This window comes from Dendropsophus ebraccatus, chromosome 9 (assembly GCF_027789765.1).
Source record: "Dendropsophus ebraccatus isolate aDenEbr1 chromosome 9, aDenEbr1.pat, whole genome shotgun sequence".
Lineage (NCBI taxonomy): Eukaryota > Metazoa > Chordata > Amphibia > Anura > Hylidae > Dendropsophus > Dendropsophus ebraccatus.
Window position 1 is genome coordinate 72,544,944 of NC_091462.1, and position 25,105 is coordinate 72,570,048.

The following is a 25,105-nucleotide window of genomic DNA, read 5'->3' on the forward strand; positions in this document are numbered from 1 at the left end:
ATCACACAAGGCATGCAAAGAAACACTCACTGCAACATGTCCAATACTTACTGAATTCTGTGAGTACAAAAGTGAGAAACCACAAAATATATTGTCAGACCAAAGAAAAAAGAGAAATAAAACTTCCTCTATCCAAGTATCATATTTGCAGTTCTGTTTTAGCAAAGACTTTAGAAGAGAAGGATTTAGGGGTAGTGATATCTGACAGCCTTAAAATGAGTCACCAGTGTGACCAGGAAGTAGGAAAAGCAAATTGTATGCTGGGCTGTATAGCTAGAGGTATAACCAGTAGGAAGAGGGAGATTGTGATCCCGCTGTATAGAGCTCTAGTGAGATCACATCTGAAATACTGTGTCCATTGTGTGTACCTCATCTACAAAAATATATTGATAAAATAGAACGTAACTAAAGACGGGCTACAAAAATGGTGGAGGGTGTGAAGCCTAAAACATTTTAGGAAAGACTAAAGTAAATCTTTATAGTCTAGAGGAAAGAAGGGAAAGGGGGGAAAGAGGGGGGCATGATTAAATATGTTAAAGGACAAAAAAAAAAAAATCTGCGAGTGCTACAGTGATTTTCTTCATTTAGATTTTTTACTAGGTATATTACGCATTGAAGCAGATTCTTTCACAACCTTCTTAAGCCCCTATTACACTGGGCGATTCAGAGGAGCAAGCGAGCGCCAAATTTTCAGGTCAGCCTGCCCCTCGTTTCCGGCTTGCTGCTGCCGCTAGTACATGCGCTGGCAGTGAGCAGGTAAGAGCAGGGGGGCCGCGGGGAGGCTGCCCGGATGATTGCTAGATCGTCCGGGCAGCCCACAGAAGATAGCGGCGGTCTTCTGCTGCTGGTCCTATTAGACGGAGCGACAGAAGCAGATCGCAGTTATCGTCGTTGTTTTAACATATTAAAAGACAACGATCAACTGCCATTGTGCATGTCGGCTGATCATTGTCTTCTATAACACTAAGCAATCATCGGCCTTAACGGTTGGTATCGGCCGAATAAGGCCAATAATCGCTTTGTCTATGTTGCCAATGATCCATTGTGGTTTTTTTGCCTAAATTGTCATTTGTTTGGGTACTATTACACGAAGCGATTTTTTGAAGATAAACAAATTCAAATGACCGCTATGGGGAACGACCCAATTACACGGAGCACTGATCCTTACTTATGATCGTTATTGCATTCGTCCTCTCATCGCCACTGCGTTTGCAGCTACTGCGATTGACGTCTACATGCGAACTATTTGCGAACAATCAATGATAAAAATAGGTCCAAACTCTTTAACGACCAAAAATTTCTCGTTGGTCGTTTCATCGTTGTCTGCTATTACACTAAATGATTATTGTTCAAATTCGAACAATTTAAAGATTTTTTGAACTATAATCGTTCCATGTAATATCACCCTTTGTTTGTCCATCATTTACATTTTCCTTTACATTAAAACTTTCCAGAATTCAGTTTGGTAAGTAATGCATAATGCTCCCAGGGTCACCGTTCCATTATATAGCAACTCATCCACAATGATCAAGGGCTGTTGTGTGGTCTTATCATAAAAGGTCAAACATGTTCTGCTTTTGGCTGTAGTAACTGGAGATCATGCCTTTTGTTCCACATATCCTGGGCATCTCCAATTTCAATGCAAAGCTGTGCATTACATGATGTCATCCTTATTCATATGTGCTATTTAAAAGCTGGGTAATGAGATTTTCCCAGGAGTGAGAGAAAGGAAACAGGCGAGGCTATAGTCATCTCGGCAACAATGCCACTTACCTGTAGGCTCTACATAACTTATTTTAAAGGTGTTCAGGAGCAAGTTAAAGCCAAAACCAACCCAGTCAAGTCAGCAACTAAAAGCACATACATATAGAGTAGATTATCTAGAGCAGCTTTGATTCTGCCTATAAGCAACAGACACAATGTCAAAGTGAGCGATGAGATAATGACTAATAGCGAACTGCTGTATATGTAATACCCTAATATGCAAAGGAAGGGTCACCTTAGAGTTATCAGAGGTGAGGTCATGTGAACCCACTGATTTTGTAAGTGCTTCTAAAGTCCCTGTTACACTATAAAAATTCACTATAATGACCGAAAATGAACCATTATCTGCATGTGTGATAACACCCAACAACGAACGAAAAATCGTTAATTGTTGTCAACATGTCGAAAAAGTATTGTCGGTAGTCAATCGTTCACAAATCTGTTTCTGTAATAACTCGTTCGCAGATAAAACGTGATGCGCGGGTCGTCCTGAGGAACAATTAACAATAGTTTATAACAGCAATCGGTGAATGTAACAACATCAGAATTGCTCACTATAATCGCTTGCTGACTGAGAAATCCGACAGTCGCCTTCTCTACTCCCCCTGTAGAAAACACATGAATGCTCAATCGATCTGAGTATTCACGTGTATGGGAGAATTTGGTCAAGTAACCACAGCCAAACATTAGGCAGACAGCAATTGAACGTATGTGACTACCTATAGTCCTCTTCCTTATTTAACTGATAAAACTCAATAAAATATTCTAGGGCGCTATTGACCTTACTGCGTTGTATTGTACTACATGTATTGTCAAAGGGTTGACCATTCATAGTTCCTCAGTGATTGGGAACTCACTTCTTGAAAGCAAAAGTTTACATAATTTCTTCAGCACAACAACCTGAATAATGTATTTTCTGAAGTTATCTGTATAGATTATGATCAGCTGTATTAACATAAAAGAAGGCTAGAAGGAACTACGGGTAAACGGTACACAGCACTATCCCATAGGCAACGCCTGAGGGGGTGGTGTCTCAGAGGGTTGTTTTTGCTGTGCTTTGAATCCCTAAATCCTGCACTGCATAACACAGTCTATCACTTCAAAGCAACTTTTTAGAAAAGTGGGCTCTGTTCACATTACCATTTTTTGGTGTCAGAAGAGCAAAAAAAAAAGATGGATGTGGATAACACAACAGATACCAATGGCTCCTAATGGAACCAAATGACTGCATGACCCACTGTGAAACATAAGAGAAGCTTACATAGATCCCAAAGGTAGCCAGAAAGCAATCTATATATTGGGATACCTAATTTGTGCAACTGAGACCAAGACTCCAGGTTGGAGGACAGAAAGCAGTGTATAAATAGGAGGAGAGGCATTATTGGAATGCTTTAATTAAAAGACAAGCCAAAAAGGAAGCTGGCAGGGAAAGAAAAATGTTGATGTTCTAAAATAATCCTCGAAGCTCTACATCCTAACCAAAGCAATTGTGGGAAAATTAGAAAGATATGTGAAATATCCAAGACCCTGCCCTACCCAGCCCTTGCACAGCTTGTTTCCATGAAATTCTGCTAGTTCTAATGATAGAAACATTTGTTTACAGAGCACAGAGGGATGCAAGCATTGGGATGGGACAGAAGCATGGCTGAAAACACGACACCATTATTCAGCATCTGTCCCCTTAATAAAACTAGTGTCAGTTTCCTGTAAATGAGACCAACTCCCCAGCTAGGATGTACAACAATGAAAATAGATTGTCTAGGTCTGTAAATGAAAAGACGGAGGAGTAGAAGACTTTGGACGTTTCAATCTTGGCAGTATTTGCTGGACTAAAGCAGATTTTGATAGCGAAAGAAATGAAAGCGGATCATACAGACGCTGGGGATGGATTTAGACATATATGGGGTACCAACCCTTGGAGGAGGGAGGCTACAGGATTCATAGGGCCCAAGGCAGTTTTTTTTGCTATGGGGCCCCATGAATCCTAGCTACACCCCTGATCTGAGGTCAACTTCCTGATTTGAACTCACTGAATAATCCTCCCATTACAAAGTTACAGAGAAAGCCTGCCAGGGACATGTTTACATCGGTTGTTATGGATAGGAGAGTGGGAGGGGGAATTTGAGAAAAAAGCTCAGCAGCAGCCCAGAACTGGGGGGGGGGGGGGAGGATATTGGATAATAAAAAGTATGGAAGGAATTGTTAGTCACCATGGGCAGCAACATATCAAAAGTTATGTTTGAGTTAAATAAACCTTTTAGAGTAAGTAACTGTCCCAAAAACAGCTTCAAATGGGGTTCTGCTGGACCTGCTTAGTAACTGTGGTACTTAGGTGGGTCAGTTCTGCCCTGCATATTATTCCATGTAGTTAATGAAACGGAATAGACCGCAAGGTCTGAGACTTAGATTTGTGTACGGATGCTACTATTTGGAATGCGGGACTATGGTACTCCATCAAACAGTCTGTTGTCATCTCCCTAGCTCAGCACAGCTAAAGAATGTATTCTGCTGACATAAGCCGGCTGCCTCCACCTCACCCTACACACATTCATCTCATCAAGCACTGGATGCACACACAGCTAGTTCTCGCAGGACTCCTGCCAGACCCCAGGCACACTGCCATAGCTAAGGGAAATGGCTGCTATAAGGGAAGGCATTGAGAATTGCAAAGCAAGACGAATGGAACCTGACCACAAAGCATATCCTGACAACTTTTTAAGAGTCTCCTAGGCCAGATAAAGCAATAGATATAACAAAAAGGAAAGCTTTTAATATATTGTAACTGAGAAAGCAGAATAGACAGAAGGGCTTAACACAAATCTGTAGAATTATTGTAACCAATGGCAGACCGTAGTTCTAGCTATAAAAGGAAAGGGGTTGGAAATAAACTAACAAAACAGTAGAACTATCTTTAAGGGTATAAACCCACACACCGTATATGCAGCGTATTTACTGCTGCGATACGCAGCAAAATCGCAGCAAAATCGCAGCAAAATCGCAGCAGATTAGATCTAAATAACTGAACACAGCATCAAATCTGTACCAACAAATCTGCTGCATATTTGTTGCATATCTGCTGCATATACGGTGTGTGGGTTTATACCCTAAGGGTGCGTTCATGTGTACAGGTCCTGCAGTAGATTTGATGATGCAGATATCAATGTATCTAAATAACTGAACACCGCATGAAATCTGCTGCGGAACCTGTATTTGTGAACGCACCCTTAGGCCACGTTTGCCACCCTTAGGCACGCTAGGCCACATCAAACGGACGTTGTTGCAGATGCTACCAACGGCCGTTGTTCATCAGAGCCATCTGCATTGTTTTCTATTAAACCACAGCTGCACTGTATACGCTCTGTATACAATGTGGCCGTACAGAAAACTGACATGTCCATTTTGTCCATTTTCCCATCATACCCCACACCAATCCGCTATTTATTCTCTATCTTAGGGGTAGGGGATATCTTTCTGCAGTGAGGTCAGCTGAAATAGTGTAATCTACATTTGTTAATTGCTTAAAGAAAACTGCATAGAAAATAAGTACAATGACTACTCACCTACATTAATACAACATTTGCACAGCCAAACTGGCTGGTGGTTAAAGCTGGCCATACATATAAGCTTCTGACCAAACCTTTTTTTAGCCAACAGCTATGACTCCCAATCACTCCATATGGGCACTGAGCCTAACATATTTTTAATAAGGAGAGGGGGGTAAGCCACCTATGTACCCTAAGAACAACTGAATTGTGATGTTTAAATCCAGCTACTCATTCTTTTTTTTCAACCAACATCTCTCAAGGTAGAATCGCTGGTTCCATCTAAATCAGTATGATGTGGATGCATGGCAACTGAGAATTGCATTAAGGCTTTCATTATTTCCTATCGGTAAAACATGTCAGCAAACTTTTAACAGTTTTCAACTGTATCAATGTAAAATTATAACCCTTCAAGAAAGGAATCAAAAAAGGAGTTCATTTTCAGAACATAAGGTAGAAAATTTTTTTTAAAATGGGGTTACCCTGCAAAGTCAATTTATGGTTTAGGGCCTGCAGTTACTTTGTCCTTAAACAAACCTTTAGCACAGTGCAGTTACTGAATCTATGCCTTCAGCAAGAAAGCAAAAAAGGTTTTAGGTTTTGCTTTTTGCAGAGAGTAGATATTCCTGTGGAAAATACGTCCACATTACCATAAGATTTTATGAATCATCTATACCACTTGTAGCAGATTCCCCTAGCCAAGCAAAAAAAATGCCTCACCTCAAAAATCTCAAAGCCATAAATGTCCAGGACTCCCATTACCTTCTTTCTGACTTTATTCTGTGCCTTAAGAAATATAAAATATAAATGTTAGAGGAAACGCTTCATGATAGGAAATATTGTAGTTGTCTAGAATTGCTTAGTCTCTGTTCAGGTGGGAAAAAATTACAATCTGAACAATCGGTCTCCTGACAAATCTGAGTTTGAAGAATCACTATATTACATGTAGTCTTTCTGGTCGCTGCTAGAAGACAGACATTTTTATATGAGGATTTTGTATTATTGAACAGACAGACACCAATGGCATTACTGCTGACCTCACTCTACATTCACTAGTTCTACGTATTCATGGATCTATAAAAGCCTAAATTAGTTTCTAATATGCTCTAGGGGAGATTAAACTGTATGCCAAAAAATGGCTCACATGACTTGCACTAAAAAATGTTTAGGTTTTCATGCGCTTTAGATACTTTTGTGCCCTGTAGACAAGTGGGTGTGGCCAAAGTGCCACTGTGCACCAAACATTTTTCTAATTTTGGCACACATTTCTTGTACAACAGTGTGCCAGTTAAAAATCGTCCAAATGTATGCTAGACAGTTTGAGGCTTTGTTCACACACCATCTAAATGACAGTGGCTGTTGTTTCATAACTTCAGTATTTGCTGGGAAATGACAGCCGTAAAAAAAAAAAAAAAAAAAAAAACTGTAAATTTTGACTGTGTGTGAATGTAGCCTAAAGGTGCACCAGACTTTCCACTATGACATCTCTGGCTAACTGCGGCTATATTCATTCTCTATGGAGATCGCCAGGGGGGTACAGAGGTTGCATCCTCCTTAATCTATTAATTGTCCCCATCCTGTGGATAGGGGAAAAGTTAGTTTTAAGTTGAATACATATAAGGTGCAGAAATATGATACCACCCACACCCTCTTTGTGTTTTTATTCCTAACCATTTAAAAGAATTTACATTTACATAAACTGAGGCAGGCGGGATTCCGAGCAGAATTCTGCCACTTTTGCTCTGTGTGAACATACTCTTAATCATGAATTGTCAAATTACATTGGGGGCCTGTAAAAATGGAGCTATTAAAACTGGCTGTAATTTCTAGAATTTTAAAGCAATAGTTTTGTTCAATCACGGAGGCTGTGTCACTTTAGGACCTACAATTCGGGTTAGCAGTATTTCTCATTTTAAAACTAACATTTTATATATTTATACTTCCCTGCCAACAGAAATAGAGACTGTTCATATAGTTGCTGTACCTTAATGCTCTCATTTATTCTGTTGACGAGCCAGGAGAACAATCTGCTGTACATGTTCTTTGCCAGTGCATCACGTGCATAGTAGGCCTGCATATCAGAGGAAAAAAAAATAGAAATTAAAAATAAATCTGAATACACTGAATTTTAAACTATAAATACATCCTACACTTGGGGTATCCCATCAGTATAAGCTATCCCCTATGTTCAGAATGGTTTGATCACATGGGGTCTTTCTGCTGGTACCCCCACTATCTCAGGAATGGGGACCAGAGTCTTCCATCAGAATAGACTGGCGGCCATGCATGATCATAGGGGAGATTTATCAAACATGGTGTAAAGTAAAACTGTCTCACTTGCCCCTAGCAACCAATCAGATTCCACCTTTCATTCCTCACAAACTCTTTGGAAAATGAAAGGTGGAATCTCATTGGTTGCTAGGGGCAACTGAGCCAGTTTCACTATACACCATGTTTAACCCCTTTGTGACCCATGACGTATCTGGTACGTCATGGTGGCGCGAGGGGGTGTTCAGAGCGGGGTCCCGCCGCTACCCCGCTCTGAACGGCACCGATCCCAGCTGCAGTCTGCAGCTGGGCAGTGCCTCTATTAGCCGGCGCGGGTCCCGTTGCCGCGTCGGCTAATTAAGCACTTCAATGCAGCTGTCAAACCTGACAGCTGCATTGAAGTGCTTTATGCACAACATCCCTGGTGTCTAGTGCCACGGATCTCCCCCCCCCCCCGCGATTGGGAGATCCGTTCTTCTGGCCGGCCTGGGCCTCAGCGTCGGAATGACGCTGATCCCGGCTTGGCAATAGATTGCTATGGCCTGCAGCAGGCCATAGCAATCTATCACCGATATGATGGATCATTGCTGTGTATATACACAGCATTGATCTCTATGAGAAATCAGTGCTGTCTATATACAAGTCCCCCAGGGGGACTTCTAGTTTATGTAAAAAAAAAAAAAAAGTAAAAAGGTGTTTTTATTAATAAAAAATCCCCTCCCCTAATAAAAGTCCAAATCACCCCCCTTTTCCCATTTTATAAATATAAATTATTAAATAAACAAATAAATAAACATATTTGGTATCGTCGCGCACGTAATCGCCCGAACTATTAATTAATCACATTCCTGATCTCGTACGGTAAACGGCCTCAGCGCAAAAAAAATCCAAAGTGCAAAATTGCGCATTTTGGGTCGCATCAAATCCAGAAAAAATGTAATAAAAAGTGATCAAAAAGTCGTATATGCGCAACCCAGGTACCGATAGAAAGTAAACATCATGGCGCAAAAAATGACACCTCACACAGCCCCATAGACTAAAGGATAAAAGCGTTATAAGCCTGGGAATGGAGCGATTTTAAAGTTATACATGTAATATATCATTGTAATCGTAACAACTTGAGGAACATGCATAATAAGTCAGTTTCACCATAGGGCAAACGGCGTAAATGCAAAACTCCCCGAAATCAAAACAAATTCGGGGGTTTTTTTCAATTTGACAGCGCAAATGATTTTTTTCCGGTTTCCCAGCATATTTTATGGAAAAATAATGCCTGTCATTGCAAAGTACAATTTGTTTCGCAAAAAATAAGGGCTCATATGGATCTCTAGGTGAAAAAATGCAAGCGCTATGGACTTTTAAACATAAAATGGAAAAAGCAAACGCGAAAATTGGCTTTGACCTTAAGGGGTTAATAAATGTCCCCCCGTGTCTCCATTTATTCTTTATCAAACCTGCTGGACAGATCTTGGATTAAAAGCCGCTATCTGAAGGTACAAGCTGTTTGGGGGGGTCAGATTGTGGGTACAGAGTTGCTTTAAGTCATTTATTGACTCTATTGGCTCATTAAAGTGAATGGGCCAGTTGGGAACACGCTGCAGCATACGCTAAGCTATTTTTTCCAGACAGGTTGCAACACATACTTTGGGGATAGCCCTAAAATATGATGTGATCAGTCACATATACAGCATTGTACATATACTTTGTATTAATTACAAATGTACAATTATACACGAGATCAGAAAAAAAGAGAACATATAGTTCTATTCTGGAAACTATAAATCAATAATATACAGCAATTTTACTGTATACTAAAACATACAAAACAGGGAAGTAACCTGGATGCAATATTATTATCTTGAGATTGCAGATGAAATCAGAAAAGAAAGCAGATTGTCAAAATGCAAAACTTGGTTAATAGCTTACCTGGGCAACATTGAGGGTTGTGGAGACCTTCTCTTGTTTGGCTTCTACAGTTCGGAAACTGAAAGCTCGCTCTAGCACACTCTGGTCAATGCCCGTCAGCTCACAAATTTCTTTTAACTCTGTTCATTATTAATGGGAGAGAAAATACATAAAACGGTATATAATTATTCTAACACAGCCATAAATGGTGTAAAATAAAAAAATCCTCATGTCAATAAAAGCATGACCCTACAGTATCAGCAGTGCTGTACGTTACTGAAGCCGATACATATGCATACTAATACTAATGAAGGTTGCTAAAGTTTGTTCAAACATGCCAAGGGGAATTCCTACATCAATTGAGAGAAAAAAAAATTTCCCTAGTCATTTCAGGTTGTGTCCTCTCCTCACATTGTGTAAAGCCATATTGTCAAAGACAGATAGCATATACTGTAAATGACTAGCTGTTTCCAGGCCTCTCAGTAGAAAATATAGCTTAGGGCACTTTCAATCCTATAACACAACAGGAGGGGGTCTATTTGGGGGTATTACAGATTTATATAATTAATAATCATGAGAGGCATTACATTTTTCCATGCAAATGAGGCTTGTGTAACAATTGACTTTTTATTCTCAAATCTGGCGTACAAGTCTCAAATTACTATCAGTATGTCCACTCCCATTTTTTTTAAATTAATAAGTGTCCTTCTGCTTTTTATAAAAAGAAGTGAACATGTTACAGGACAAAGGTGAATTTTCTCAAACTGTGTGTTTTTCGAAGATTTACCCAGTCTATACATTAGATCTGTCTGTACTGGTCTTCATAGATCCATACATTTTTAAATCAAAAACTGTACAGAGGTCGGCTATTATGGCAATAGAAAATGGTCATTTACTTTTTCCTCAACATGTAAGGACTTAAAACTTATTTAAACCATGATATAAACCTTCAAGAGGACCACAAATTTTGATCGTAAAAATCAACTAATTGCTGTGTGTAACCACAATTTCTTACTGATCTGAATTAAAGAGTAAAATCATCTAGTAGCAAGAACCGTTTTGACTTTTCCCTGCCCCCTACCATGTGACTATAATTTCGACTTCATTGTCACGACTGAATAACAGACTTATGTTAAAACAAGTCATATGCTTTCTTCAAAATTAGAAGCAACTCTCAAACAAATGGCTGTATTGATCAAACGCGCCTGGTGATACTGATCACACTGCAGCCCAGACACACAGTTTAGGTTCTGATTATGTAACAAAAAAAAAAAATACTCAGCAAAACCAAAAATGCTAATTGAAAACACAGCCCAGGGCTACACCGACGTTCTTTAGGCAGTCCAAAGCCATGGACCCATAGCTACAGACAGCCTATGGAAAGTGCATCCATACAGTGCCCATAATGCCCAGACCTATTCTATAAAGAAATACGGGTCCTTGCTAGGACCTGCCTGTAATACGTACGGTATGTGTGATTTGAGCCACTTAAAATAAGTCCATAGAGCTGCCTGTAACTGTCAGTCCACGATTATGGGTGCAATACGAAACGTGTAAATGTTGCCTTAGAACTTAAGTTTTTTTTTCTGTCCTTAAATCAGGATTGTGATGTGCTAATAGAACTAATAAGCCATTGATGTGGTCATCTACACATCAATTTTATACAAGGCTCCTGATCCGTTCAGCAAAAAGAGACTCCAATAGAAGTCAATGGGTCCCTTTTAAACATGTGACATACGGATTTATTAAAGGGTTGTCTGGTAACCCCTAGGCAGGCTCCTTCCAGTGGCCATTTATCAACACCCTGTTTTTGCAAAATGGATGGTTTCTCCAGGACATTATTGATCCAGATTTCTGAGGTCCCATAAGAAAAAAATGATGGGTAGATGAGGCCTTAGGGCCCTTTCAGTCAGGCCAATAATGATGAGCCCAAATCTCATAAGCTTTAAGGCTGTGTTCACATGTGGCTTTTTTACTATGTTCTTGGTACTATTTTGCCTCAAATTGCACAACTGTGGTAAAATACTGCAACTAGGTGTAAAATGAACAGCAAAAATGCCATACCCCCATACACAGCCTAAGTATTATCTCCTCTTTATGCTATCTGATTCAACATGATACAAAACAGGTTTTAGATTCTTAACTGCACAACAAGCGCACCATGTAACAACAGCTTTATGCTTTCCTATGAAAGCTCATTCTGACAATAATTGGCTCATTTTAAAAGAGGCCTAAAAGCCATTCTAAGGGCCCTATTCCACTGGACGATTATAGTTTGCATAATCGTTAACGATTAACAATCTCAAACGACTGCTATTGTGAAAGACCTGAAAACGTTCACTCATTTCCATGGAATGATAATCGTTACTTATGATCGTAATTGCGATCTTTTTTTCTTTCCTATTTCTTCGCAATTACGTTCGTATCTACTGCGAATGACCGAATGACGTCAATGCGTCAATGCGAACAATTTGCGAACGAGCAACGATAAAAATAGGTCCAGGTCTTATAAAGCGATCAACGATTTCTCTTCCTGTGGAATAGGGCCCTAAGACATGTAGTAAAACTCATCTGACAATGCCAGTGCTTGGGAGTTCCCAGTATAAGTAACAAGTTTACAGATTACTGGAGCTTGCTTTAGCATGACAATGGAAACGCTCTCCAGGAACTAATTGCAGTAAAGGCATCTAGTATGGTGTTTGCTCTCTTTTGTAGTCCCTTTTTAATTAGAACGGAACATATTGAGGTTTACAACACATTCTTTCCTGCGGCTAGTCCAATTTGTGGCCATGATGTAGTCATTCAGACCACACCCATATATTCAATTTCCCTGGACACCTTGTAATGTCAGGGACAGAAAGGCACTAAAATTCTTCAGAGTCGTACAAAGACACAGACGTCTTGTTCTGAGGGTCTATTAGCAGGGTCTCTTTTCGGGCTATAATTTGCTCTCCAGGAAGTGCAGCCCTTAAGCCATCATTTTCATTTACTGGATCACTTAATAGCAACAAAGTCCGCTTGTTTACAGATGACATTTTTTTGGTTAGGGTCATTAGAGGGTCCTATTACTGTATCGCTCAGACAGCGTCCTTACCATTTTTATCTTTAATTTTGCTTTCATCCAGGCCATTAACACGAGATTCTGGTTTAAACTCGATGTTTCCCAATTTGAGCACTGCAGCTACAACTTCTAAAACAGACTGCGTTTCATGTTCCATAAAGCCTACGATCTGCATAGCATTCTGTAAAAAATCATAATGAACAACAATTTTAAACCAATGGCAATATTTCAGACAAAAAATAACTAAAAAATACAACTTATTTTTATTTTTCTTCTTTTAACCATGTACATAAAAGTTGGTCAAATAAAGAGAAAACTTTGTGCCCATTCCGGGGCCTTCCATGTTCTGCACATTGTCCAGGCGTAACTAGACATTTAATAAAATGGCTACCTGATAAGAGGAGCTCTGATGAAGAGGTACAAAGACGTTTGATCACAACCTCTCATTGTGATGATTCAGCCCTAGCCCTAGGCTAACTCTTTTCCCCTAAAGATATATATCAATCTACTCCGCTCTTCCAGCTTAATAACATGTTGCTGATAGATTAGGTAGCATTTTCATGGTGACAGGTTCCCTTTAAACTCCAATGCTTTCTTTTATATATGCCACTTGTATGTGTTCAAAGACATGGAAGATTCAGAAGATTCTGATGAAACGTAGGTGCTTAACTGCCCCCTGAGCCAGAAGCAGGCAGAGGGAGACCAGAAGGATCTGCAGCAGAAGACCATAAATATCATTTAGTTTTTTTGTCTTTTTTTGGAGGGGGGGGTTCTCCCTTTCCTCTTTCTCGCTCTCTCTCTGCACCACCCTCAGCAATACTTTTGGAATGATAAGACTATACCCTTAACTGTGCCAACTATTATTTTGCCTGTATTTTTATTTCCGTGTCATTTACAATAATTTTAATAAAAAATACCATATCAGCCTTTTAAAATAGAAGTATTTTGGTAAATTAGGTTTCTGTTACTTATATACAAATGTAGCCATATTCATTTTAAGGCAGAGGGAGACCAGAAGGATCTGCAGCAGAAGACCATAAATATCATTTAGTTTTTTTGTCTTTTTTTGGAGGGGGGGGTTCTCCCTTTCCTCTTTCTCGCTCTCTCTCTGCACCACCCTCAGCATTACTTTTGGAATGATAGACTATACCCTTAACTGTGCCAACTATTATTTTGGCTGTATTTTTATTTCCGTGTCATTTACAATAATTTTAATAAAAAATACCATATCAACCTTTTAAAATAGAAGTATTTTGGTAAATTAGGTTTCTGTTACTTATATACAAATGTAGCCATATTCATTTTAAATTCTGAATGCACTTCTTAGCAGCTGATGAAAAAATCTGCACGGATAAGTTTAGGCGCATTCCGTCGCTCGTACCAGCTCACGGAAGCGCACATATCCACCTGTGCCATTGACACCATTCTATGGCCAAGCCGATTCTGCGTTCTGTCGAAAGAATTGACACATCAGTTCTTTCAGCGGAATGCAGAATCCGCCCAGCCATAGAATGGTGTCTATGGCACGGGTGTAACTGGCGTGGCCGTGAATGGGTATGAGCAACGGAATTCACTAGAACCTATCTGCGCGGATTCCGTAGTGTTGACCCACCCTAATAGTTCATTGTCAGTATCTGAGAAACTACTTACCAAGGACACAGGTGTCAAATGTGCAGCTTACTGTCTGTTGCAAAATTACAGTTCTCACCATGCCCTGACAGCTAAAGCTTTGGTTATACAGGAATGATCGGAATTATAGTTTTGCAACTTTTCTCTTGTATTTCCATACAGTTGGAAGAAAACATACAATAGATTTAAATGAATAATATCAATTATCCAACTGTCCTTTTAGCACAAAAAACAGACAATACATTGCAACTATGTGAACCAACCGGGTATACACTCCACTACATCGTTATGATCATTGCATAATTTTTACAGATCCAACTTATAATACATTTCCTATCTTACCCTGACAGTTCTGAAGTTTGATGCATCATCCACACCATTCACTTTTGCAGAATCCAAACCAAGATAGTTGTATTTGCTGAAATCACGTTCCAGCTTTAGTTTATCTATAAAAAAAAAAGAAAAAACACATAATCAAAACAGAAAAAAAAAAAAACTAACATGCTCAGCACTTACCGGAACAAAACAGAATAAACTGTAATGTCATGGGCTGGGCATGGACACCTCTGTTGACACATGAACCAATATACAATGAAAACATATATAAAAACTACAGAGGAGTAGAAAATTCTTGCAAACTGCTTAAAGGCACATTCTTCATTGTCATGTTTATACTTACTTAGTAGATCCTCAGACGCACCAGACAGCAACTGATAGAAGATATGGAAATTTCTTTCACACCTTGGCTGTCTGACAACCCGGGACTTCTCTAGGAGATCTATAAAGAAGTCAGACAGAAAATATTTCAGTATTATCATGAAATAGCCTTTTTATTTTAGTTACCTCCTCCTGGGGGTCAATGCCATTTGCCAGGGAGCTCTGTCCACAATGACGACAACAGGGATCAGGGAGGCCTATATATTGGCCTGGGTGTGATTAGGAGAACAGGGTCATTTTAGACCTACAGATTTGTCTGACACAAAACACGCAGTTTGTAGTCCCTTTTTTTCCCTACCAAGCTTTCCTATGCAATCTTTAATCTGGTCTACTTCACTCAATGATTGATCGCTACTTCTAAGAGCCCTGATAAGGTACAGACACTTCTGCAAGAGTTTACATTTTCAAAGGGAGCAGATCACAAAGCAATAAAGGGCATGAGAGACCAATAAATTATATGATTAACAAACAGCTTCTGACATTTAGTGGAGAAATGTTCCAGCTTGTTCCAAAACAATGAAAAGACTTTCATAGGGCAAGACTGCCTGTTTTATAGCGACTTCAATATATTATGCAACTGCATAGAACTTAGGTCAACATATTGTTTGCATTTAAGAACAGGACAGATAATGCATGGAAAAAAAAAAGTTCCTGTGTTGAATGCCCAAAGTGGATTACAAGTGGATACATATACAATGAAGAATTGTACAAATTCTGGAAAAATAAGATCCCAGTCTATAGAGAAAGTATGTGGGAAGAGATTAGGCCGCATCCATCTTCTCCAGTCACCGGGAGTCAAATGCTGGGCATTCATGGTAAGCCTGAACTTACCATAGTCAGTTCTGGCTGGAAGGTTTTGCTTCCCTGAGAAATAGTGCTGTCCTTGTCCATTGGCTCTTATTACAGCTCATAACCTGGCAATGAATCAGGCCTATAGACAAGTATAAAGCTGTTTCTGGTGAGACATATCTTTCTAATCCCTGAAAACAACTTTTATTCTTGCACAAATGAAAGTTATGGAACTTATAATATGCTCTGTGGTCCAGTTGTAATGTGGTCTTTTTATAATCACCGGACCAGCTTGTATGAATGAGCATAATGCTGGCGGCCATATACACAGGTGTCAACCGACAACTTGCATTGCCCCAGTTATCCCTGTAGGTTATCCTCTTTTAACACATCACCACTATCATTATTTGTAAGTCAGCAAACATTTAAGATATTTTGAAGGCTAAAACTATAACCTTACCCCTTGTTATCAATTTCTATGACATTTTAGCAGAATTTACATCAGATAAAGACTAGTGGTACAAGGCCTGTGGAGCTCACTGGGTTATTGGTAGGTAAATATTTCCCATTCAGAGGACACCTAAGTCTTCCACTATGCTTCAGACACCTAAGTTCAGATTTCTATAACCATCTATAAGTTCAGATTTCTATAACCATCTATAAGTTCAGATTTCTATAACCATCTATAAGTTCAGATTTCTATAACCATCTACAAATGCATGATTTCATATTTTTCCTCCTATTAAATCCTGGAGGTAGGATACACAGATGTGTTCCAAACTATTAGAGGAGAACTGGCTATTGTCTGGTCTTGTCCCACTCTCTTAAAATTTAAGGGAAAGGAAAATGTGTGCTTCTGGTTTTGACCTTGTTCCATCAGTAAACTGTTCCCAGCTTCTGAAGATAGCTGTGCTGACGGGTGCCTGGATCTGACCGTGAAGCTAACGCAGTCAGTCATGTGAGTGGTAAACAGGAAAATTCAGCTGACTAAGTATGAATTGTCTGGCTAGATAAAGAGCAGGCTGTCTGGAGATGTATCTAGTTGTTATAGACATTTAACAAGATCATTTGTATTTGCAGATCAAAAGCAGCAGAGCTGTGCATAATGTGCAATAAAGATATTACATCTGGACAGTCAGGTCAGCGTCATTTTATAATGCAGTAAAAAGGAAGCAGCCAGGGATAGCAAAGATTTATACATTGTGTAGATTTATGTTCATTTCTTACAGTCACAAGTCATACTAAATCATCAATGCAACCCATATCAACTATCTAAACACGTCCTATATAACAGCCAGTGACAAATGTGCGTAACCCATTGTGGTACAAAATGCATCTTACAAACTGTTGGAAATCGATTAGGAATCACAGACAGCTATGTTACATTAGCTAGCATGTGTTTCTCCAGCACATTGCATACACAGATAATAGGCCTATTGTATATCATGTCAGGCCAGTCTGCTCTATACAGTTATTAGCCTTCATTGCCTTATTGTGTGTAATATGCCCAACAGCAAATCATTTCAGAAAATCCAGTATCTCATAGGTTTAATGTATACTGGAACATGTGCTTTATAATGAAACATTACATTGTCCTAAAAACAGGTAGGAAGCACAACTTTACCATTTGCATTCATTAAGATTAAAAGAACGTCTGTTATTACAGAATTATTATTATAGTCAATGAAATGACGGCCACCCAATACACAGTGTACTAAAAAACAGTTGTTGTCTGTGCGGACGTGGAAATAACTTTCACTGTCCTTTCACCATCTTTACGACTTAATTCAATGGACCTTCAATAAAGAACCACATCCAAAAGGGCCTGAACTACAGTAATGTACCAACGGCCATCATTGTATTGAAGGGCACCCAAAACGTGAAAGGACATCATTTTGAAGAAAAAAAAAATGACATACAGAAAAAAACATTGTGTGAACATAGCCTGTCACTGCAACCACAAGCCACGCATGAATGAATCTCTTACCACTTAAAAGAGCGAGACAAAGATATTTTTAATGGTTGTTAAGCGCCTCTCTCTGCTCACAAACAGCCCCCAGCCTCAGTCACAACCCAGGAACACGAGGCATTTTGAGATCTGCAAGTCAGCAATACTGAAACTGTAATTGCAGCCTAGTGTGCGTTTTTAACAGCATTTTGTCATTGATCCACCAAAGCCAAATAGCATTTGTCATCGGTATTAACAATTTGAGGAAACCTACTCTTATTGTAGGAGGAGGACCACACATTTCAGAGGAAGCCATTAAAAGAATTCAAGACAAATTTGCAAAAAGAAAACAAAAAAAAACTCTTCAGTTCAGTTTCCTGTGAAGTGCTCGGTCACCCAATGCTATGTATATAGAATTTTATTTTATTCACAAATTTTTTTTTCTTCTTCTTTCATTTGATTGTTGTCTTAGTACCACTTTACTTCCAATTTCGCTTATTTAAAACAGAAAAGTTATTATCATCCTGCAAATCCTCCATAGAGAAAAGCCCCCTTCCTGCCAGATACTGGATAAGGACAAGACCAGGACTATTTACCTTTCCCTAATATCGGTACTTACAGTTGCTTATAACTCCACCAAGTGGGTCTCCCTTGAAATCAAATTCAATGTCCATGTATTTTCCCTAAAGACATAAAAATAACACAAAAGACGCATTATGAATATTATGTAAGTGTTACATCACTTAACATGAGTACATGTCATGATCTTTTTGTGAAAAACAGATGTAGAAGATATGCATCCAGACATGTAAAACTCATTGAAATTGTTTTTTAAGGGACAGCACTGAAGTCCCCCACAATTCTAAGTATGTAGAACATGGCAATGACATGGTTCCACAATGGTCTAGGTAGTGTTTCACAAATGAAAGTAGCTGCAAATACATTGTATAACTTGTACAAAACTGGGGTTCATGAACTTTATGCTCCAAAGGGACACATTCTAGATTGTGCTGCTACTAAGGGCTGCTATACAGCGTACTTTGGGTAAAGCTGATACTCTATTATGGCAAGTACCAGAGCCAATGCACAATACAAGGAGTCAATGATAACCAAAGAGAGAATCCATTCAGTTCCTCCATTATGCCAAATATATCTACCCAAAGATAAAAATAAAACGAAAATATTATAAGAACAGTCTAAATGGACCAGGTGGTGTTTATCTGCAGACAATCTATGCACCTATAAGATGTTTTCACAACCATTTTTACTCATTTAAAACAAAAAATTATCATCCCGCAAATCCTCCAAAGAGAAAAATCCCCTTCCTGATACATACTGGATAAGAACAGGAGCAGGGCATTGGACACATCCCTTCATAGCAACAGTAAGCGGGGATAAACCAGGCCAGATGCCACACCAAGCCACATGTATGGTCGATAAAACCGCTAGCCTACATATTCAGGCCAGAACAACTTTCTTCCAGAAAACTTGAAGGGAGGGTAAATAACCAGCCTGAATTTGTTTATGTGGTTGGAAAACTAGAGTCTTGTTCTCCAATAAATGTTCCCCGTATGTGTTACATTCTTGAAAAGTATGACTCTTCGACATTTCCTGCAGCTGAAAATGCTCTGTTCAAGGGAGTACATGTGTCCTAAATTGTAACGTGGCTTAGAAAATTCTCACAAAATACTCAAGATGACCTTTACCACTAAGATTTTAGAACAAATCATTTCCCTCAGTACCACAGATACATAGGACATAAAAGGTAAAAATATTTCATTTAAAAAAAACCTTTAACATTTAATGAAAAGTGATGGGTTCTATTTGTTACATGCAACAGCCTTATAATGCTTTCCCTTTAACATACAGTAGTGTTGGGGTAACTCTGTAAAAGCATACTTGTCTGGTCAGTTTGTTCTCTAGTACATGACCTATCTAGTACATTAAGGACTATAACTCAAGATAAATATATAAATCTTTTGAGAAGGAGGAGGTTCCCCTGGCTAGGTTTAATATTGCCCACCCCTCCAAAATTACTTCAAAATGCCCCCTTACATACGGTGAGGGGATTTCTGAGATAAGAAAGCACTTTGCTGCCCTATTACTGTGAATTCGCTCATCTCTAGTAATGTTCTTACTATGACATTTTGTATTGGCTTTAAAAAAGGGCCAAATATCGGCAGGTAGAAATGTTCACGAACAATAATCTGCCCACGTAAAAAGGGGCAGAAGTTGCTCTTCTGGCGGTTGATGGCATTGGTTGTGAAGCAGTTCACACAGGAAGATGTTTGGCCATCTAACAATGTTTTAAACAGAAAGTACAGCTGACTATGATGAAGTTAATAGTCCGCACCATTGTTTGAGCCTTGTTAGGCCATGTTCACACATAGCATTTAATGCGTGCTTAATTAGCATTAGTATTTTGTATTTTAGTATTATATTAGTATTTTGTCACAAATTCACAGTAAGAAAGTAATATTTTTCCCAAGATTTTGACAGAATTGCAGTAAAAATATCATTAGTTTATCAACAACATAGTGCTAATTCACGATAATGTATTGTGCATTACAGGCTGTGTGTGAACATAGCCTAAAGGCCCTGTAGACAACCGATGATCTCACTGATCCTCACACAGCCGTGTTGGGCCATGTAGAAGGGCTTTAAAGGGTTGTTCAGTGTAATTTGCTATTTTACATTGCTGCCAGGGGACATGACAGAGCTGTATACTTACCTGCCCAGCTCTGCCTCATGTGACGATTCCCAGGCTGCCTGGTGTCCTCTGCTGTCCTCTTCTTCAGAACTTCTGTTGACAGGAAATGACCACTCGGCATGCTGTCTATGCAGAGTGCTCATTTTCTGTCCACATGGCATATCAGCAGAAATTCTGAGGAGCACAGCGACGAACACCAAGCAGCATGGGAATTGTCAGATGAGGCCAAGCAGGACAGGTAAGTATGCAGCCCTGGCAGCATCATTACATAGCAATTTACACCAGACAACCCCCATAAGTTTAGTAATTCAGTTGCCCTAGTCACTTGCTATTATATCATAGCAATGTATCAGTATAAACAAAACAATACTCACAAATCTGGAAGAGTTGTCATTCCTCACAGTTTTTGCATTTCCAAATGCTGTTAACAGAAAAATTAAAAATAAAACGTAAATAACAGAAATGCTTTGTGAGCATCTCTTTATGGTCTGCAAGCAAATAAAGTCCAATTCTTACCTTCCAAAACTGGGTTTGACTGCAAGAGTTGTTCCTTCACTTGATTTACTTCAGCTCCTTTCCCGCATACAGCTGCTACATAAGACATAACCAGTTTGCTCGCCTCTGAAAGACACAATATTTAGAGGTGTAGGTTATACGTATCAATATATTAGACTGACATGCATGTTATACTGGAGATATATAGGAGAATAGCTTGTATGAAAAATGAGATTCAATCTTTTAAAATGGGTTTCTGTAGGATGACAACTCCCGTCCATATGCCTTTATTGGATATATGAACCTCATAAAGGGGGTTCCCTGCTTTGGATCTACCACTCTATGTGCCAGAATGACTAGCAAGTCTGTAATGACAGATGACACTCTCGTGAAGCCAGAATGTATATGTATTACTTTAGAATAGTCACAATGTAATGCTACAATAGATGCTTAGTCATGGCAACCAGTTGTTATCTCCAGAGGTAGCCATGACTGAGATACTAGGCCAATGCATTAGAGAGAACTGTCCACAAAAAAAATAATAAAATCAATTTCCAAATGAGAAGGGAAGACAATAGGTAAACCGGTCAATAAAGAACACAATGTGTAACAGATAACATTAATACTGCATGTACCATTGTTTAGAGGCATACTTTACAGCCCTGCTGACACCAGGTAGGCTATGATAAAGGTTACAAAAATACTGTATTTATTCAAACATAGCCTGTCCTTGTTATCTGCTCCGGTACTGCATGTGCGATACGGCAAACCATAAACCTGAATGCAAAGAGTTACAGATAACCGGAGGAAAGCATTTTGTGTTGCACTTGTGAATGTGGGTCTGTTGACCTATATGGACAGCTGTTAGTTCGGGCCCTTAAAAGGGGGGGGTGATCAAATATTAAATATGTGAAAGGGTTAAATACTAGAGATGAGCGAACCGGGTTCGGGTCGATCCGAACCCGAACGTTCGGTATTTGATTAGCTGGGGCTGCTGAACTTTGATAAAGCTCTAAGGTTGTCTGGAAAACATGGATACAGCCAATGACTATATCCATGATTTCGGATCGACTCAAGCATGCTCGAGGTTCGCTCATATCTATTAAATACGGTTCCGGAGGTGTTTTAATAAAAAACTAAGCCCAAGAAGGAGGCACAAACTAAAGATTAGTTAGGAGAAAAATCAGAAACAATGTGAAGTGATTTTTCTGGGCCGCAAAACCTCCCGCTATCTTTTCTCTGTGATCCGTGGAAAATGTGAATAGTATTAGTTTGCATAGATTTGATCTGTGGTTTTTAGGGACATTACAGGTCCGCAAAAAATACGGATCCCATAGACTTCTATTGGTAATCCGTACAACAATCACAATCCCCACTAGGGCATGCTCTTTTTTTTTATGGAACGGATTACGGATCAAAATTAAAATTGACTGTGTGAATAGCCCAATAAAAATCAATGTGCTCTAAGCTGAACCGTGGTTATGAATCTGTGATTACGGACAATGTTACTGAACGTGTGAATAAGGCCTAAAGCAAACTCCCAGCAGATGTGGTTGATAAATTCATAGTACTCTAATGTAAACCCGGGGTAAACATATATGTAACCTAAGAGAAGAATAAAGGAAACATAAGGGCAGACTAGATGGACCAGGTGGTCTTTTTTCTGCTGACAATCATCCATGTACGACAGATTTATCCTATTACTCCTGGAGCAGAAGCTACATGGTGACATTTCTAAAGAAGACAATTTAAAAAGATGCTTCATTTTACGTTCAAGAAACAAAACAACAAAAATTAGAGCAAAGGTGTTCATAGTGTATACACCCATGTACCAACAGTCACTTATTCTAATATGTCATAAATATACTATATAAACTGTGTTTTTGCTTTTTAGTGTCCAATGCAAACACTGGTAGAATAGGAGAACCCCATAAGGGTGTTGTTTTGGCCAAGTATCAAATAATTCCTCATGGTCAGAACAGAACCTTAGCCATGGATGTTGTGTACAGACATATGGCTGCACACTATATAGAGGTAATGTAGTCATACTCTCTCCTAGCAAAGTAAAACAACTGCATTTTAAAAGTGCCCTTGATTCCAGAGCGCTTCCAAAGTGATAAGGGCTAACAAACAGGACAACAGGGCAAAACTACAACTCCCATCATGTCTGGACAGACAAAGATTTAGCTTTGGCTGTCTAGACATGATAGGAGTTGTAGTTTTGCAACAGCTGGAGAGCAGAGATTCCCTAACCCTACCATAAAGAATAAGAGCCGTAATTGAATATGCCCATCAAAATAAAGAAAATGCTCATTATTTATGACCCGATTTCCCAAAATACAGGGCAGATTACAGACCCATTAATTTCTATGGCCCCATTCACACACTCGTAGGTGTTACGGGTCCAATTCACCTAAGCACATCCATAGTACTGTTCATAGTTGCTGGTCTTCAGCCACGGGGACAACAGTACGGACGTGTGAACATAGCCTTAAGTTCTTTAAGTAATAGATAAAACCGAAGCACTGACTTCACATGACCAGAAGCACCTCATATAGAGTACAGTATATAGATTGTGTAAACTCCCCTGGTATACATATCATACACAGACTGACTATTATGTAAGTAAATACAGTAGCGTGTTTTGTTAAGAAGAAGAAACTACAGACTAAACAAAACCTTTCATGACCTAAACACTGTATTTGATAAAATACATGTCTTTGTTCATACATATTATATACACATATACATATACACACACACACAGATTCAAAGTATCCTAAAGGCCCTTTTACACATCTCATTGAGCATATATTGGCTGATTGGATCTTTTGTGCAGCCAGTAAATTCATCACTATTGGCTGCACATTCTCCTGTGTAAACAGAAGACGTTTATCTGATAACATTGCATTTTATTGGCCGCACGAATGTTGCAGCGATCGTATTCACTGTGCTTTGTAAGGAGTTTGCAAGTGAGCACCGATCTTGCTGATCAGCGCTCATTTGCAGCTGTACTCACCCACATATCAGGCCATGTAAAAAGGAAACACACAAAAACACAGTTATGAGTCCACCTTATCGTGGTGAGGCAGTTTACGCTGTTTGCAAATAGTAACCAAGAGACTCATTATTTTTGTGGGAATTTTTGGGGCAGTTTGGGGGGGCTGCTTTTAATTATTTTCATGTCTATGGTGGGTCTGTATCTTGCTGTTGCGGTGAGCTGTTGCATTTTTCTGTGTTTTTGTGTGTTTGCAATTTCAGCCATGGCAACGTGCTCCTGCCTAGTGTGAACAGTGTTCTAGGAGAGCTGACCAATTTTTTTCCTTTTTCCATGTAAAAAGGAACCTAACTAAGGGTACTATTACACAGAAAAATAATTGGCCGAATCGGCCCTATCTGGCCGATTATCATTCCGTGTAATAAAGACAACGATCAGCCGATGATCGTTGTCATCGGCTGATGGTTGATATAGGTTCTGACCTATAATCGTCGTGCGCCGACCGCGCACCGCTACGTGTAATAGCAGTGCGCAGCCAACGCTGACGATATGCAAAGAAGAATACATTACCTATCCAGGCTGCAGGGCTCCTCTTGCTCTAAGCTTCTCAAAGGGTCCCGCGCGCTCTGGCTTCACAGCCGTTTGTGTCAGCTGACAGCCGCTCGGCCAATTACAGGCCGAGACTACCGCGGCCAGTGATTGGCTGAGCGGCCTGTCAGCTGAGACAAGCCGCTGTAAAGCTGGAGCGCCCGGGACCCGGGGAGAAGCACAGAGTGAGAGGAGCCCTGCAACCTGGATAGGTATGTATACAGTTTAAACAAAGGCTGCAAGGATATTGGTAACTGTGTCCCTGCAGCCCTTGTTAAACGATTATCGGCCCAGTAAATGAGCACCAATCTAGCAGATCGGCGCTCGTTTACAGGTATTATCGGGCCCTCATCGGCCCGTGTAATACCACCCTAAAGGCCCTATTACACTGAACGATTATCAGCCGTACTTTGCCGATTACATCCCGTTCCGACAGATAATCGTTAGGTGTAATAGCTCAAGTTGAAAAACAACAATCAGCCTACGTTGTGCATGTCAGCTGATTGCTGTCTTTCAGCATATTGAATTAAAACGACAACAATAGAGACGATCTGCTGGCCGTCTCCCTGTGCAATCGAAGCAGCAGATCACCCAGATCGTCCAGGCAGACACCCCCCGCCCAGCTCCTGTTTGCTCGCTGTCGGTGCCTGTAATAGCGTGGAACAAGGAGCAAGTGAGCGCTGACCTGACA

At 39.7% G+C, this 25,105-nt stretch overlaps 1 protein-coding gene across 5 annotated transcripts in view; it reads right to left on the reverse strand.

The window, feature by feature from the left end:
* Positions 1-25,105, reverse strand: part of MYO1B (myosin IB) — a 136,722-nt gene that overhangs the window by 50,167 nt on the left and 61,450 nt on the right. For all 5 annotated transcript variants that reach the window (XM_069983606.1, XM_069983607.1, XM_069983604.1 and 2 more), the window contains exons 5-13: positions 20,850-20,954; positions 20,708-20,754; positions 18,243-18,306; positions 14,849-14,947; positions 14,512-14,615; positions 12,574-12,721; positions 9,501-9,619; positions 7,291-7,377; positions 6,027-6,092 (exon numbers count right to left, since the gene is read on the reverse strand). In XM_069983606.1, the coding sequence (XP_069839707.1) occupies positions 6,027-6,092; positions 7,291-7,377; positions 9,501-9,619; positions 12,574-12,721; positions 14,512-14,615; positions 14,849-14,947; positions 18,243-18,306; positions 20,708-20,754; positions 20,850-20,954 (839 nt within the window). The remainder of the gene's footprint in view (positions 1-6,026; positions 6,093-7,290; positions 7,378-9,500; positions 9,620-12,573; positions 12,722-14,511; positions 14,616-14,848; positions 14,948-18,242; positions 18,307-20,707; positions 20,755-20,849; positions 20,955-25,105) is intronic.